Source organism: Sorex araneus, chromosome 2 (assembly GCF_027595985.1).
Source record: "Sorex araneus isolate mSorAra2 chromosome 2, mSorAra2.pri, whole genome shotgun sequence".
Lineage (NCBI taxonomy): Eukaryota > Metazoa > Chordata > Mammalia > Eulipotyphla > Soricidae > Sorex > Sorex araneus.
The window spans coordinates 193,089,392-193,107,708 of record NC_073303.1 but is presented as its reverse complement, the minus strand read 5'-3'; the positions used below and the strand labels follow the sequence as shown (position 1 = coordinate 193,107,708).

The following is an 18,317-nucleotide window of genomic DNA, read 5'->3' as shown; positions in this document are numbered from 1 at the left end:
AAAAGCAGCAAGAACCTCAAAACTTCCCTGGCTGGAATTACAAAATTCACTCAACCTCGCCCAAGCTAGCCTCACTCTTCTATCACTTTCTAAATATTTACCCCACATGGCCCCTTCGACCCCACCCCATAACCAATGGACAGCAGGGTGAGACGCACGCTCTGGCAGAACCGCACCAAAACCAGCAAGCCTCGGAGAGGTCATTGAGGGGAGACCATGCACATGACACCGCCCAGCCTGCCGGCTTCCCTGCCAACTGGACAAGCGACTTCACATCTCTCACACAATTTCTTCTTCTTTTTGTAACAACAGTACTTTTTGTGGGGAGAACCAAATGCTAAGTTTATATATGTAACACACACATACACATACACACACACACACACACACACACACAGAGATCACCACCACCACCACCCCCGCCTCTCTTGGGATGGTGCTTGGCATTATAGTAAGTGCTTAGAGGTTGTTAGCTATTATTTGAATTTGATGCAAGAATTACTTTTGAGTGACACAAGGGACAGGGAAACTGTAGGGAAGGAAATGGAATCACATACTAATTAGCTTCTCACTGCCCAATATTGACAAAGGTATAAAAACATAAATACTGTAATTGGTTTTCACCTTTCAGAATAGACAAATAATGGAACACTGGAAATAACAAAACAGAGTGCAACCTCACCAAATTCAAAGTAACACTGGCAGGCGAAAGTAAAGGAACATTTCTATATAACTTATAATGTATAGAACCAAAATGTCTTACATTAATAAGACCCCCCCCACACACACACAAAAAAAAAGGGAAAAAAAGCCTCAAAATACCTGGAGTTGTAGTTAGCTTCAAGAGAAATGGAATAACATAACATAGATGATGTAAAAGTAAACAAAAGTCCCATCCGCTGGAACAGGAATAGCTCAGACTCATAAATAAACTGGAGTATAAACAAGGTAAAAAAATGAAACAACAGAAATGAGTGAAGATGTATATCATCTACAAAACAGAAATGGGGGTAAGGCAGAGCTTACGTAACAGATGATCTTACTTTATGATAAATGTTTTTTTAAACCAAGAACATGTGTTCCTTGACTAAAAACAAAGTGGGGGGAAAAAAGCTTAAATAGCAAACAAAAACACCCAGTAAAATTCAGTCAAGCCTAAATTTCTGACAGTTTGACTGTGAGGCAATTTTCTGAAAATTATTCAGAACATTACTTAGTAAAAATCTAAAGGGAAAAAAATCAACCTTAAGCTTACAAATTTTACGTTATTTTGACAAAATAACCTGAGTTTAAAAAAAAGTACAACTTCGTGTCTGTGAACAACGTTATACACACTGTTGAATATTTTATATGGGCAGTGGTACTAATTCAAATAGTCACTAAAGATGTATAGATATCTTCTAGAGAAATGAGTTGTTTAGCTGTCAAATCCTAGCACTTGCTCTCTGAGAGAATCTCTCTCATAATAAAAACTTTACATCTGCTCTATGAGAACTGATTACTCAACCTATAAGCTTTTTCTTATGAAAAAAAAAATTTGCTTGAGAAAAATCAGTAAAATTGATAAAGTCTGTAATCTTACCAAGAAACAGTGCAGAAAAAATACACAGCATTTTTGTATTTTGTATCATTATACAAAATACACTAACACTGCTTGAGATGGCTTCACCTTCCGTTAGCCTCTGTCTCTGCACGAGTCTCTGCTCCCCGTCCAAGTCAGAACTCCTCTCAACATTTGCTGTTAGACATTTCTACCCTCCTCTCTGCCCAATTTCATTTGAGTTCACTAAAACTCAGGACCCTTCCCCCCACACTTTGTAAACTGTGACGTCATTTGACCAATGACCTGACATGCCAATCGCATGTTTTCATTCTTCATTGTACCTCAGTGACATTAGACGAACGGCTCATTCCCTCTCTGACATCCTTCCTTCTTGTTCCCTGGGATGTCACAACTGATTTCCCACCTACCTCAAGGGACGTCACTTGCCCATGTTCCTTGGCAGCCACAACTTCTGACGAGTCGGGGGCTGAGTCCTGCAATTCCATCTCCTTCTTCCCCACACACCGTAGGTTGACCCTACGGGCTCCGAGCAGGCGCAGCCTGAACACTCTCCTAGTTCCATCTGGTCCGATGACCCAATATTCTCTTGAAGCTCCTGAGTCCCACGTCTAACTGCGTACTCAAATTACTCCTCATCCGTCTTACAAAGATCTCATGTTTAACATGCCTCCAAACCTCTGGAAACATATTAAAATATTAACAATGCTTACAGCTAGGTAAGGTAACTCATGTTCCTGCAGTCAAACTTTTGTTTTGTTTGGGGACCACATCGAGCAGTGCTCAGGGCTTCTCGCAGCTCTGCACTGGGAAATCACTCCCCCAGCAGTGCTCAGGGAGCCGTGACGTAGCAGGGATAAACCCAGCCTGCCTTCAGACGAAACACTAAGTGTTCAGTCCTGCATCAAAACCTTGATCATAAACTTGAATTCTTCTATCATCAGAAGTATGGGGCTGGAGTGATAGTGAAGTGGGTTGCTTGCCTTGCACAAGACTGAAATGTTGAATAACCATGATACAAAATATCTCACTATGGTTGTTCAGAGGAAGTGAAAAGTCTAAAACTATCAACCGAGGTCAGATTTATACTCAGTAAGTTTCCGAGTTGAAAGAAAAAAAAAAAAAAAGACAAAAGTAGTAACAGAAAGTACCTTCCAAATCCCAGCCACTTCTTAAACATCATCTTACTCCAACTCCTAATAAAACCAGGCCACAGTTACAGTGGAACAACTAGAATACTGCATGAATCGCAGATTTGGAAACTTCATTTAAGAATGGATTCTGAATTACAGTACTTCACTAAAAATGACCTCACCCAGGGGGCCAGAGAGATAGTCTAGCACAGAGTGCTTGCCTTGCACGCTGCAAACCTGGTTTCTGGCCCTGGAGCCCCAGAAGGTCCCCCAAGCCTGCCAGTAATCCCTGAGTGCAGAGCCAGGAGGATTAAGCCCTGACTGAGCACAAACAAACAAAAATAAACCGAGCGTTCTGAAATGCTAAGTGCTACAAAAATCCTGAAGTGTGAAGAGAATGGGCTAAGAGGTCAGAGCTGCTTTCCTTCCTGGCAGGAGTAACTGCACGACGCAGGCTTGAGTCACCCTGTGTCTGTGACTCCAGTGGGAGCCTGGAAGATTCCCAGTCCTTCTCCTCAACGAGTTAACCGTTCTATTCAGCGAGAGCACCACTATCGGAGGTAAGCATGTCCAGACTGAGACAAGGGTCTTCGAGGAACATAAGCCACCTGAAGCTTTAAGATAAAATTGTATATTCCCCTTTCCTTAAGTAGTGAGAGAATGACAAGGAAACTTTGGAAGTGCTTCGCATACTAAAGGAACCACATTACTTACATAGGCTAAGGTTTTAGAGCAGGAACTTTTCATTAAAAAAAAAATGTAAATAAAGCATTGATCCGATTATTAAAGTAACACTTGATGTTAGTGAACAGGATAAGATACAGGGATAGGGCGAGTCACCTCATTCCAAATTCAAAGACAACCACATTTTCTTCTACTCAGTAGATGTCTGTGCACAAGGAGGTGGCACATGCAGAAACTATACTGCTGCTTTCCCAATATTCACTGACCCCTTATTTTCTAACAAACTTTGCTTATTCTCCGCCGGAGATCAGGTGTTGCTAAGGAAACAGATCCCAGCCAACCCATGATCTGATCCACTTAAACCAAGGCAAAGAGGTTCTCGTCCCTGGCCCTTGACAGATTAAGACAGGGATTAGTTTGATGTGCAGTGTTAGCCCATGAGCAGAAGGACATTAAGATGCTTTGGAGAAAGGTTTACACAAGAAGGGACATTCTGGGGTGGCACTGTGGGGGCTGGGCAAACTCACTCTTTTTCCAGAAACTTAGTCATATTAACTTGTGACACTTGAACTTGTGGTAATGGTCTTACATCCACAACAGGAACTTGTGAGGGATAAGAGAAAAACTCTGTCTAAATCTGTTCTTATTTTTAAATACACACACATACCCAAACACACAGTCTTCCTGACTCAATTTTCCACTACTAACACTTCTCTTTACTCTTCACAGCCAAACTTCTCAAAGACTTGTCAAAACAAGCCCCGCTAAACTATGCATCCATCACCGGCTTCTGAGACTTCTAAGGCTTAGGATTTCCCCAAACTAAGGCTTCTCATACTCTGATTTCAAACCAGTTTCCAGGTCACTGTTATAGCAGCTTTAAGACTGTAACTTGTGAAAAGTTCTGTATTAGACCTTGGCATATAAAGACCTAACCGGGTTTAATAAACCAAGGATAAACATAATACCTACGTAAGCATGTTCTGCAAAAATGTTATCCTTGCCCTCCTCCCTCCCCCCGTCCTGAAGGGACTCTGAGATGACACCCACACACGGTCACCGTCTGCTTAAGCTCCCACACGGCCATGATCCAGAGACACACAAACGAATCTCGGACCCGGGCCACTCCAGCTGGGGGCAGGTGCCGTCCCTCCACCTGCCCTCTAGGAATCCCAGCGGCCGCATCTTCTAGAACTCAGCGAGAAGCTCCGAGTATGGGTGGTGGTGGTGGGAAACGCCAGGCCTCACGGGACAGGGGAGGAGTCGTCCTTCTCCTTCCCCCCACCCCCCCGCCCCCGCCATGGGACTCTGAGATGACCCCCCCACACGGCCACCGTCTACTTACTTAACTCCCACATGGCCATGATGATCCAGAGACACACAAACGAATCTCGGACCCAAGCAACTTGCTGCAGCGATCTCTCCAGACCCTAATTATTAAAAGTTTAGAATTCCTAGAGCGAGAGCGGCAGTGCGACATTATATTGCATCCATGACAAGCAATACAAAACACATTGTCTAGCACTGCCTTCTTGGCAGGTATGAGGGTGGGGGGACTGGGCTCAGATATCGAAGGTAACCAAAGCAGAAAAAGAGAGTACTGTGCAAATTGTCTGCCACACAGGCAGGGGAAGGGCTGGAATGGGGGGTACGGATACTGGGGACTTCGGTGGTGGAAAACGTGCACTGGCGAAGAGGTGGATGTGCAATGATTGCACGATCGAAGCTCAAACATGAAAGCTCAGTTGCTGTACCTCACAGTGAATCAATAAAATGTGGGGAAAAACGTTATAATGTATTTAGCAGCCCTGCCACCTACTACACAGACCGAGAGCTGCTTCCGTGTTGCTGTGTAAGTATTGGAATGGGCAGCAGGCACAGAAAAAAATAGAAGGGAGGGGAAAAAGGTGCCTTGAAACGTGAAAAACACCTATTTATTCTCTTGTCTCCGGCGAGCTGAGAGCTGTTCAAAATCAGCTCCAGAGAAAAGGGGGAAATACCCCCATGCCAGGGTCTGGGACGCAGCGGCGGGGAGAAGCCAACAGTCTGGGGGCTCTCCCGAACACTGCAGCGGGCTCGCTCCAGACCCCCTGGGCACTTCTGGGACTGGAGCAGACAAAAAACCTGGCCCGTGATGACTGTTGTGACCAAAGAACCAAACCCCAAACACCCCTTTTAGCAACCTCAAGAGACACAGCTGGAGCTTGTGGAGTCCTTGTGACAGTCCTTTACCACAAAGCGGCTACTAAGTAGACACAACTGAGGCTGCCAGACTCATCTCTGACAAGTCTGACTTCTCTAGATGACAGCTGGAAGGCAGGCAAAGAACCCTACTCCACCGGGGGCGAGGAGGAGGGGTCAAAAGAACTAGGAGCCTTTTCTTCTTACAAAAACAGTAACAAGTCTCACAATGGAGATGTTACTGGTGCCCGCTGGAGCAAATCAATGAACAACTGGACAACAGAGCTACTTCCAATTTAAGTGAGAAAGCCTATCTCACGAAAACCCCAGGTTGCACCTGGAACACTTCTCAGAAAGTAAAGAGCATTAGGTGCTTTGAAAACAGAGAGCCCTAGGATGCTGTAATAACAGCTTTGCGATATTTAAAGGCAAAATACACCATAATGAAACTACTGATCTCAAGAAGAGGCAAAATTACAACCTTAAAAAAAAAAAATTACAACCTAGTAAGCTTGTTTAAAAATCTCAAAAATCTCTTCCAGCCACATATTTTCTTTCCAGTCACATGTTTTGTTTTGTTTTGTTTTGTTTTGTTTTAACAAACTCTGCCGGATTGGGAACTTTCTTCAGTGACTTAACTAATTTCCAAAACTTCCTAGTACACTAAGAGGAGTAATCAGATCTCAAGGATGTGAAAACACTCCCTCTAGCCATTTCTTTAACAGGGGTCTTCCTTGGGCAAAAAAAAAAAAAGCATTGCCTTTACACTCCATGCAAGCCCAGATTCAAACCCCAGCCTCCCATAACAACCCCCCCCCCCCACACACACACACCCTGAACAGCATTACCAGGAGTGATTCCCCAGTGCAGAGCCAGGTGTGGCCCTAAAACAAAACATCTCCCCTGGGGTACTTAGAGGCAACCAAGTCAGATGAAAGAGGTCAAAGGCAGAGGACAAAGGGGAAAACATTTTCTTGACCATAATGTTTAGTCTGTAGCCTGGGAGATCAAAACTGCTAAAAACCTTGTTACAAAGGAATCTTTAAAATAATAATAACCCCACTACACCAAACTCTTTATACTGTGATTCTCCCTTCAGGGAGGGGTCGGGAAAAGGACTTCAACTGTCCCGCTAAGATTCTGATCCAAGAGTCTAAAAGTATGACAAAGAAAAAAACAACTACCAGACAGAAGTCGGGAGCATCTGTTTAATTAGTCTCTTACTGCATGAAGAAAATGAGAACACGATTTGCACACAGATCCAACTGCCTTAGGAAACACCCTCTCAATCAGAACCCTGCAGCCCAGCCTCACCACATCCCTCGAACCCCAATCCCCACCCCTACCCCCACCCCCACCCCTCCACATACAGGTGGGACAACTCTATTTCTTTGTTCCTTATGTTCATGAAGCAATTTTTAATATTCAACCTAATTTTCTCTAAATCTGACCCTAAATTTTAAAAAAAGGATTTTTTAATAAGGCTATTAATAAAATGTATCAGAAGCACCAGAGAGTCATTCAGTAATCAGCAACCCAAAACATTACCTTGCTCAATTCAATCGTGAGTCAATTACAGGCAAAATGAAGCCAGGACACTTCTTCTACCCTGGGAGGTGAACTCAAGCTTTGATTCCACACGCTTCCTTAATACATCAACGGTGAAAGCAGAACTCTAGATAATCAAGAGTTTTCATCTCACCGCACAAAACATAACTGCAGCAGTAAACACATAACGTGCTCTCCCTACAACAGGTTAAAAGTTCCCGTTTCTAGTGCTGGAGAGAGAATACAGTGGGGAGAGCATTTGCCCCGCCATCCCATATGGTCCCTGGAGCACCGCCAGCAGTAATTCCTAAGTGCGGAGCCAGGAGAAAACCCCAAGCATTGCAGGATACGGCCCAAAAAAAGCAAAGCAAGGGAAAAAATTCCAAGTTTCAACATCACAGAACTGTACAAATCTCTATTACACCACCAGTGCAACAACACCCTACTGGACACACAGCCACGGCACCTTCAGCACCCACAGAAGACAAGAATCATCTTCATCAGGAAACTTAGACTCTAACTGAATATTTTATATTTAAAAAGAAGTTTGTCGGGACCGGAGCAATAGCACAGCGGGTAGGGCGTTTGCCTTGCATGCGGCCGACCCGGGTTCGATCCCCGGCATCCCATATGGTCCCCCAAGCACTGCCAGGAGTAATTCCTGAGTGCAAAGCCAGGAGTAACCCCTGAGCATCGCTGGGTGTGACCTAAAAAGCAAAAAAAAAAAAAAAAAAAAAAAAAAGTTTGTCACCACCTTTCTAAATTAGTAGTATCAGAAGCCATGTAATAAATATATCCACTGTTTACCACGAACAGTTTGTGTATCTTAGGACACACACCGACCATTCGAGGAAAATACGACATTTACAGGCAGGCACATGGACATGTCCACTGTTTCCAACCAAGAGATCTGGGACCGGGCTGAGAAAGAGTTCTGGGGACAGGGAAGGAGGACAGGGCAGGGGGACAGGGCACCACACCTGCTGGGCCACAACACCCTCTGCTCAAAAATCAGGCTACAGAATGAGTGGCAAGTGTTTTTATTTCTTCGAAAGTCAATGGAGGCTGTTAACGCCACTCGTGAAAATCCTGTCGCATGTGCCTGGCCTTCAGAAGCTGGCGTTAGTTTAAAACCTGCTGACCTCATCAGATGTCCATGTGATCTGGTGTTCCAGTCGCTGCCACCCGCAGCCCAGCCACAAGCTCCGTCTCCTCCAGGATCAAGGGCTGTGCAACACGACCAGAATTCTGTGGCACAGACACCACCACCCCGTAGCGTCTAACCACCGAAGGGCGACTGACAAGGTCTTCATCTCTGTGACCCAGTTTCTCAAATTGTGGGTCATGACCCCATGCAGAGGGGCATGCAAGATTTTTACAAATGTACAAATGTGCCTTCAGATAAATTTATGATTTAGTACCAGAGCTAACGTCTCTTGGAGACCCGGGCCTGTGAAATCTACATACCCAGGATCATATGAAAGTTACTTGAGGAAAGAGCTTAAGCAGTCCTGATCCACGAGACAGTTTTTCGTATGCTTCACTCCCACCTTAAAATGAGAAAAATAATGTGCAGGAAAAAGATAACAAGGCAGGAAAAGAACAGTTCTGCTTAAGCAGTGCGGCTCCACATCCCCCACCTCAAACACTTTGCTTACCGCTTTTCTGTCAATTGTACAATCATCAAATCCAAGTTTAATGAATCACTATAAATTCCAACAACTCTGTCAAAGCTCTGCCGTGAATAAGCCAGAAGCCCCGACCTCACGGCTATGCAAGTATATATATTATCTGCACCCTCTGTAGTGTTTACTCGCTCCAAGAGCCCTGGATTCGGACGGTGTTCAAATCATCCACCTCCACTGAGAGCTTCAGCAGACTACCTGTCACAGGGTTAAGTAAAAAGCTCCAGAAATCACCTACCCTGGGTGTAAAATAGACCCTCCACTTAACAATGCCCTTAGGACATTGGAGTTGAAGATTTAAAGCGATTTTCCCCCAAACAGAGCACTAGTCAAAATACTAGGTGGGGGCCCCCAAACCACAAGCATCTAAGAAAAGAGCATTGTGAGAAGAACTGGTCATTTCAAAGGCATTTACCACTATTACTCTGACATCATTTCTCACAGTACAGTAGTGTCGAAGGCATGTGATGTGGCCTTGAAGGAGTAACAGACGGTAAATACTGACCATCCCCCGGCAGTTTGATTTTCTGAAGAAAAAAATCGTATTCACCAGAGGATGTTTTCCAACAGATTCGCTGAACATGCACTCATTAACCCTTGTTAAAAGGGTATTAACACCTGACAACAACCCCCCCTCCAAAAAAAAATAATAAAGTCTTCAAGGAGTAACAGCACAAAGTACTTTCAAAAACAATGTTTTAATAGTGATTAAATTGTGATTAGTGTTATACAGAAATCACACTTCAAAGGGTAGATTATTTTTCAGGCATTCCCATATCTTTTTTTATGTCTGTATTTCAGGCCATACACATAAAAACCAACCAACCTGACTGGACTCCAAATTTGGGGGGAGGAAAAAAAAGACAGTATCAATTGTAATGGCAGGGTGACACTTTATTTTTTATTTGTTGTATTTCCATCCCAGACACCAACAAATAAGAAACACTCAGATTTATACTTCAAGTACAGTATATGAAAAATTTCATCTTTAATATTACATATGAAATAAAGTACACAATTATTAGTAACATTCTGAAAGAATGACTGCTCCTAAGAAGAAATTTTCACTGTATCACTGTATCAGTCATCCCTTTGCTCATCGATTTGCTCGAGCGGGCACCAGTAATATCTCCATTGTGAGACTTCTTGTTACTGTTTTTGGCACAGTGAATATGCCACAGGTAGCTTGCCAGGCTCTGCAGGCAGGATACTCTTGGTAGCTTGCCAGGCTCTCCAAGAGGATTGGAGGAATCGAACCCCAGGGTGGCCGCATGCAAGGCAAATGCCCTACCCACTCTCCTATCACTCCAGCCCATAGAATAAGAAGAAATTTTAAGTCTACTTAAAAGCACTGCAGCTATGGGCAAGGATCTATCACTCCAGTCCATAGAATAAGAAGAAATTTTAAGTCTACTTAAAAGCACTGCAGCTATGGGCAAGGATTGTGTATACAACATACACAGCTATGTATGTCAAAGACAGCGGTAAGCAAAAGGGGCATGACATTCCAGAATTTGCAAATGCCTCTGTATCTGTATCTTACAGCGAATGTCTTTTTTTACATAAAGTGAAACTGTAGCTATGTAAGTTAATATTTTCAATGAGTGAATCATTTTGCAACTTTGCATCTCACCTTAGACTTGCTCTTATAGTCCCCCAGTGTCTAATATTCCCCCGTCCAAAAGAAAAAGAAAAAGAAAATTCTGATTAATTTCTAGTCCCAAACTTAGAAACACAAAAACAGGTTTACACAAATTCAAAATATCCAGGTCTGACAGTGCAGCGGGTAAGTGCAGGCCTTGCATGTGGCCAACCTGGGTTCCAGCATGCACATGGCATATGATTCCCTGAGCACTGCCAGGAGTGATCCCTGAGCACAGACGCAGGAGTAAGCCCTGAGCAGAGAGGGGTGTGGCCCAAAAAGCAGGAACACCAAAACAGATGCAAAATCTTTAATTACTATTGATAATGGTCTCTAAAGTATCCATAATACTCTCCACACACACACACACACACACACACACACACACACACACACACACACACTCTCTCACTCACTCTCTCTCCCTGCCCCCCATGTTTCATTCCTAAACTTTGTTAACCACCGAAGACTGGAATGCTTTGGGCAAGTGCTAACTTTAAAGCAAGAAGTAACCATCAAGAGTAGAACTGTAAAAGAATGAAACAAATATATATGGTCCACATTCTCCTTGCCCATGTTTCTACCACCTGAAACTACTCATCTATGTGACCAGCCGAGCCCCTCCCCCGCCCACTGCAAACCAAGAGGAAGACTCCAGTGGTATCCTCGTGGAATCTCCACGAACCCCCTCCCCCCAAAAAAAAACCCTAAGCTCACTTTCTGATGCATCCAAACATAACAGAACCCACGAGTCAGAAACCCAAAACACTAGTGGCAGCGCCGCACACATCTGGGCTTCCACCCCGTGGGGAGGTTACTGCGAGCGGCTACATTTCCTCTCCCCGCCAGCCACAAATCAGGTCCCATGTTGCTTAAAGCGCACTTCAGCGCTCCTTGGCCACTTTCTACCATGTGGGGCTGCATGTCCTGGCCAGGAGAGCACGGACAAGGACCCCGGGGCCCTCTGAGCCCGCCTCAAGCGCGGCTCCCTGGCCGTTTACAGTGGAAGCATGTGATGAGCAGATCTGCACCAGCTGTTCCTCATTACCTCCCAGGCTGGGGGGATGACTCAGCAACCCAACTTTTCTAAGGAGTCACCCTACCTTTAGCCAACCAACTGGAACGATGGGAAACCCACTTGACTGTGCCACGGGTTGAACAACACTCCAGGATGCAATCACCAACCCCGAGTCATCGGACCCCAAGCTGACTCACCAGGAGCCCTCTGCAGAGGCTTCCTGAACCCCAAGGCAGGAGTGGCAAGTGCCTACAAAGCCCAGCCCTGCCCCCTGCCACCAACTACCAAGGCCTGGAAGTGCGCGCGGGCCAACCTCTTCCCATTTCTGCGGGACCTGGGGAGCGCCCAAAGGCTCCATCCCAGACCAGGGTCCCAGGGAGGCCTCAAATGCAAACCCTCAGGGCTGCCAGGGGGAGGCGTGGAGAGACGCACAGAAGACACTGGGAACAATAGCATCGCAGGGGCATCCCGTCTGGGTTTGCTGCCCCAACCCCTAAGGTTCTGCTTTCGAGAGAGGGGTCGAAGCGCTGGTCCTCGTGGCGTGGCACCGTGGCTCGTCCCCACCCCGACACACACAAGTGCGTGTCATCCCCAGTCACTACGACGCTCCACCTAGGCGCCGCGCGCCCTCCACGCGCCAGGCTCCCGGGGCACAAAAGCCATACCCCCCTCCTTTCCTCCTCGGTCCCCAGCACCTGTAAAACGGCCGGGCACCAAGGCCAAAGCCCAATACGCATACGCGGGCCGGCCCGCCCCCCCCCCCGAGCAGGGGGTGGAGGAGTAGAGGCGGGGGGATCCCTGCTCAGCGCCCCGACTCTCCCCGCCACTGGGGGGTGCGGAGTCTCGGGGACGGCGGAGCCACAACTCCCAACAAAGGAAAGCCCAAGATCTCCCGGGACCGGCCCCGCCAAGGTGCGGCGTGCGCCCCAGCGGCCACGCACTGGCCCCGCTCCACCACCCACCACGAACCCCGCACCGCCCAGGCGCAAACGGCCCCGCTGGTCACAGGAGAGGCGGCCGCGCCGACAGTCCAGAGGGGGAGCAGGGGTGCGCCGGCCTCGCCGACGGAAGGGGGCCACGGAGAGGTCACCGGCCGGGGCTGGGCGCGGGGGTGGCGGGACGCGCGGAGGGTGCGCGGGCCGGCGCGGCCGCCAGGCACCTCCCAGCCCGCCGGGCCGCGGGCGCGCGGGGTAAAGTACAGCGCGGGCCGGTAAACAACAGCGCGGGCCGCGCGCGCCGCTCGCCCCTTCCGGCGGACGCGGCCACTTCCAGGAACGCGGAGCGCAGCCGCCCCCCGCCGGCCCGGCGCGGTGCTTCCCCGCCACCCCCGCGCCCAGGCCGCCCGCCGCTGCCGCCGCAGCAGCGGGGGGTCCCCCGCGGCCGGACCCGCCCCCCCCTCCCAGGCCCGCGCGGCCGCCCATCCCCCTGCGCCCCGCGCGCACCCGCGCGCGCGCGCCCCGTCCCGCCAACCCGCGAGCCGGGCCGCGGCCGCCCGAACGGCCGAGCCACTCACCGGAGCCCAGGCGCGAGGCGGCCCGACTGACGGCAGCCAGCGAGCCTGACGGGCGGCGCGGGCAGCGGTCAGGTGACTCACTCCCTCCCCGCCGCCGGCCGCCCTCGCCCCGCCGCCCCGCCGCCGCGGCCGCCGCCGCCTCCCCGCGCCGGAGCCCCGCCCCCTCCCGCGGGGCCACGCCCCCTCCCCGCGGAGTCCCGCCCCCGGCTGCTCAACTCCGCTCCGCCGCCCCTTCACGAGGCGCCTCCCCGCGCCGGAGCTCCGCCCTCTCGTTCGAGTCCCCGCCCCCTCACCGCGAAGCCCCGCCCCCAGTAGCCCAACCTCTCTCCTCCCCCTTTTCGAGGCCCCGCTCCCTCCACCCCTTCTCGAGGCCCCGCCCCCGCCGCCCGCGAGGCCTCGAAGCTCCGCCCCCGCCGCCCGCGAGGCCTCGAGGCGCCGCGGGATCCCCGCGCGGGTGGCGGCGGCGGCGGTGGGCCAAACCCACGCGAGACAATGCGAGGCGGGACCGCGCGGGCTTCCGGGAGACGAGCTGAGGCACACAGGCGCCGCCGCTTCAGCGCGTGCGGCATCTTCGACCGAGCACCGCCTGCTGCCTGCCCGCACTCGAGGCCCCTCGAGGACCCCGGGCGCGTCCCCTCCCGGGGGCGGAAAGGGAAAGGCCTTCAAGCCGCCCCGCGCCCCCCGTCTTGCCCCAGACCCCCGGAACTCCTGCTGGGGCGGCGAGAGCCCCTCTGGACGCAGCGGATCACAGCCAGGTGGACCGGGGCCCGTCTCAGGTTCCCCCACACACGGGGCCTGTGGGGGGGTCGGTCCTGTGGGGGTCGCTCGTGAAGACCCCCAGGGACAAGGTATATCTCCTCTGCCATCTCTTAGGGGGGCCTGCACCCGGGTTTGCAGGTGAAGCTGACGGAAGTGCGTGTAGGGTTTTGCAGGACTTAGTCACTGGTGGGCCTACCTTGTAATGGAAACACATCGGGTGACAGGGGTCCCCTGTAAGCTGTGACTGCCAGGCCCTTTGGACCCGAGCGTTCCAGGGGGTTCTGACTGCGAACTCTTACCCAGTCCAGGTCAAGCTTGCATCCTGGGGGGCTTATTCTGGTGTTTATTAAGTTTTGTCCAGTTTTTAAATTATGTTCCCAAGGCAGTAAATGCCTCTAGAAGTCAAAGCACTCTCTCTCTCTTTCTCTCTCTCTCTCTCTCTCTCTCTCTCTCTCTCTCTCTCTCTCTCTCTCTCTCTCTCTCTCTCTCTCCCCTCTCCCCCTCCTCGCCCCCAGCTATGCTGTACTTTTTCATCTAAAGGAAGACTGGGCTACAATGGGGTTATGCCAGCCAATTGGAATGGGTTTTGAATGCTGTGTGGGATAGGTCTCTGCTATTGATCCTGGAGTTCTGGTGCAGAAAAAGACGACTGTGGGTTTGGTGACAGTAGCCGCATAGAGCTTGTGCGACTCATTTGTGAGCACTCCAAGGGCAAATGTCAAGAAAACTTACTAACCTACCTCATTAATAACATGAGGTATTTCCTCTTTTGTGACTGTGTGTATGTGCACTCATAGGTTGTGGAACTTAAGGACACTTGGATTCAACATATAGAGAGAAGTGACGTGGGTGAAAATGTGAGGAAGTGGGTGCAAGTGATGACTCACAAAGAAGTACAATCAGGAAGGGAAGTAGTATCTGGGAAGAATGAAGCCCCAAGGCGCAGGGAGGAAAGAGAAAATGCAACAGAGGTAGGATTCTGATGGCTATTCCAGGAATTCCAGGTTCATGATGAGGTATAAATATTTAGTGAGATGTGTGGAAAGGACTATTGAGAATAGGTCGTGAAAGGATTGGGGTTCGTATCTACTAGTGCATGGTTTTCAAGACTTCTCTTTCCTTCCACCATAAACCTCTAGAACGACATCCTAATGACATTATTCCTTCCACATCTTTGCAGTGTTTTTGGTGCTTTGTCAAAACACATTTCTGGGCTGACTGCAAAGATTCTTATTTCATGGAGCTGAGTAGAACCCAAAGGTCTTCCTTCTTAATAGTGATGCAGATAGTCTTCAGGCCACACCCAAGAGTACTGCGTTAGAGCATATAGGAGAGGCAGAGCAAAAGAATAAAAACCGAAACTAGAAAATGAAATAAACGAAGTTAGATTGCAAAGGACTCTTGCACTACCTATAGAGTTTGGACTTTATCCCATGGACCAAAGGTAGTGTGAAAAGATAGTCATGTGATTGTGTTTTAGAAGCCAGTTCAGGAAACATCATTCACTGCATTTCTGTTGCCTTAATTCTTTTTTTCTCTAAATATTCATTCACTAGTTGTTAAAAATGTGGAGGGTTAAACCTTGAGGTATGACCAAGCTAGTATAAACATGCGGGGGCCAGAGAGCTATTACAATGGTAAGGCACTTGCCTTGTGCATTGCAAAAATAAATAAATAAATAAAGATAAACTGGTTTCATCAACATGGAAAACTGCCAATTGACTTTTTCCAAAAATGATTATGGATTAAAACTACCAAAACTACCTCCATTGGGAAGAACTTTTCTGAAGGTAAATCTATTATTTATGAGAGTAAATACTTCCTGGAACGTAGAGGACATGCATGACATCCCCTAATGCTTATCCAATTTTTGAAGTGAAAGATGAAAATAATGTAGCCTCTAATCTGAGAGGCCCACAAAGTCTAAGATCTGGAAAAGAAAATAAAAAAGAAGAGAAGGAACAAGGCAATACTGGAGCATAAGAACTTAATGGATCAAGAATCAAATTTGTTACAGAAGTGCTATATGCACAGAAGATTTCATGACAACTGAAACATCAGTGTAGGATTCAAGTATAAAAAAGTTTTGCGCCTTCAAAAAACCATCTGGAGGCTGCAGTGAAATAACAACCAGAAAATTTTTCCTACTCTCATTGAAAAAGGTGTTTACTTACCTTATACATTTTTTTGAAACTCATGGACCTGTAATTCTAAGAGAACACTGCACAAGTGATTGTCAATATTGGATGTGCAAAAAGACTGACAATTTCCAATTATTTTTTGATGTTCACTCTTAGGACAGTCCTTTCAAGAAATAGTCACCATCCTATGAAAAGTCCAGTGTGGAACACATGAAATAGGCTTTCCAGTCATGGCCCTGTAAGAGCAATCAGCCAATAGTTAGCCACACATGAGTCATGTGAGAGAGTCATCTTGAGTGATCTGATCTATAGAAAAACCTTCCAGGTAAACTCTGTAAATTTATGACTGGTTTTAAGACCCTAAGTTTTGGAATGATTTTATTAAAGAAAACATCTGCTGGACAAGATGATGGAGTTACATTTGTAAGAATCACAAGAGAATTCAGAAGTTCAGATAAAACAAAAAATACATAAAAGAGGCATTCATTTTAAGTCTGTGTCAAGATCGCCTAATCAGATGACATGAGATTTTCTGAAATGCCAGATTAGTTGTACCCCAATTTTCCCCCACTCTATTGCATATATTGAAGTTGAGAATATGTTATCAGAGCTAATGCTAAAAATTGTATTTGTGTCATAAAGCTGACAGAAGATTTCTAGCCTGGTGTAATTAATCCCTACAGTCCAGATAAGTTTTAGTGCATTCATCTTGAACCTGGGATGTTTGTACTTGGTGCTGAGTCACAAACATACATATCAAGCTTCAGCCATTGTCACATGATTGCAAAGGACAGGAAAAATGCATCTTGACAGTTTTGTTATGCAGGTTATTTTTGCACGGGGATTATAGACTGTAACACATAATTTTTTAAAGTTTTATTACAGGAGTTAAATTCTACACTATATTTCAATAAATCTGTTGTTAAAAAGAAAGGAAGGGGGAGAGTGTAGAATTGATAAAACCAGCAAAGGTGCGCTCTCCGCCGAGATGTGACCTGGGTGGCCACACGTTTGTGTGGTCGCTCTGCGGCTGATCGACCACGATCCGGAGGCCAGCTAGACCACTTTCGGTACCAGCAGCTGCTTGCAGAAATGTCTCTAGACTGTGAACTAAGCCAAAGCCCCACACCGGCCGAGGAGGGGAAAGGTCTTCCTTTCTCAGCTTTTTTTTCTCTTTTCAGGGAAAGATGGCGTGGCGTCCGCCATTCATAAGGACCATTAAGGAGGTACGAACTTGGAGGCGTGGGAAGGGAAAAAAAAAAAAGAGGTATGAACTTGCAACAGTGGGACGCATGCGTGATCTCGAGACGGAGGCGATACCGGCACGCTCTCTGCCGAGATGTAACCCGGGTGGCCACATGTTTGTGTGTCCACTCTGCAGCTGATCAACCACGATCTGGAGGCCAGCTAGATCACTTTTGGTACCAGCAGCTGCTCACAGAAATGTCTCTAGACTGTGAACTAAGCCATAGCCCCATGCTGCCCCAGGAAGGGAAATGATGCAATTTCTAACATAAATCTCCCTGGACTTAGTTACTAAAATACTAAAATACAGAAATCCCAAACCAGCCGCGTGACGTCATATCTCTTCATTCTCAGTAATGGAAAACTAATTATCAAATGCTTCCTTCCAAATGCAGCCCTTCAGCAGGGCTGTTTTTTGGGGGGGAAAACGCCAACAACAATAGTGAGTTTTGTGTTGAAATATGGAATGTAATCAAGGTAAAGAGAAAGTGAAGTGAAACTTATCAGCTACGCAGGCAGTGGGGGGGGAGGTGGGAGGTATACTGGGGTCTTTGGTGGTGGAATATGTGCACTGGTGAAGGAACGAGTGTTTGAGCATTGTATACCTGAGATATAAGCCTGAAAGCTTTGTAACTTTCCACAGGGTGATTCAATAAAATAAATAAATTAGAAAAAATAAAAATAAAAAAAGCAAAGGTGTCATAACACTTTTATTTACCCTCTGCTATATCCCACTTCACTCTCTTAAAGCAATGGTTCTCAGTAGAAAACAGTTTTGCACTATAAGACATACCAATATTGAGTGTTTGTGACAGGTGTTGTGGAAGTGACGTTATGGTATCTGCTGGGTAGGGGCCTGAGATGTTGTGAAACATCCTATAAAGCACAAGACAAGCATACATTTATTGCAAATAAGTATGCCATATTTTTCAGTTACAACAAATAATTCTCTGACCCAAAATATTACTGACAAGGTTGAAAAATCCTGACCTAGGACTCCTCATGTTCCAACATGACAACTGTGTATGCATATATGTGTATGTATGTAAATAATAAATGGAAGATAGAATACAATGGAATAAGAGATGAGCTAGTATAGATATACTTACATAGATAGATAGACATACATCACAAATCATATTTTTTTGTGGGGGATTGGGCCACACCTGGCAGTACTCAGGATTTACTCAGGTTTCTATGCTCAGGA

The 18,317-nt window shown here is 47.3% G+C and overlaps 2 protein-coding genes across 2 annotated transcripts in view; one reads left to right on the top strand and one right to left on the bottom strand.

Moving 5' to 3' along the window:
* The window catches only part of BACH1 (BTB domain and CNC homolog 1), a 39,750-nt gene extending 26,643 nt beyond the window's left edge, over positions 1–13,107 (bottom strand). The window contains exon 1 of the mRNA XM_055127783.1: positions 12,966–13,107. The gene's annotated coding sequence lies outside the window, so the exon portion shown is untranslated. The remainder of the gene's footprint in view (positions 1–12,965) is intronic.
* On the top strand, positions 981–17,604 carry LOC129401722 (actin nucleation-promoting factor WASL-like). The gene is made up of 5 exons (XM_055124529.1): positions 981–1,010; positions 13,309–13,434; positions 13,523–13,813; positions 14,522–14,695; positions 17,047–17,604. Exons 1-5 carry the CDS (start codon positions 981–983, stop codon positions 17,248–17,250), a joined length of 825 nt encoding a protein of 274 aa, XP_054980504.1. The 3' UTR covers positions 17,251–17,604.
* The last annotated feature ends 713 nt before the right edge of the window (positions 17,605–18,317 follow it).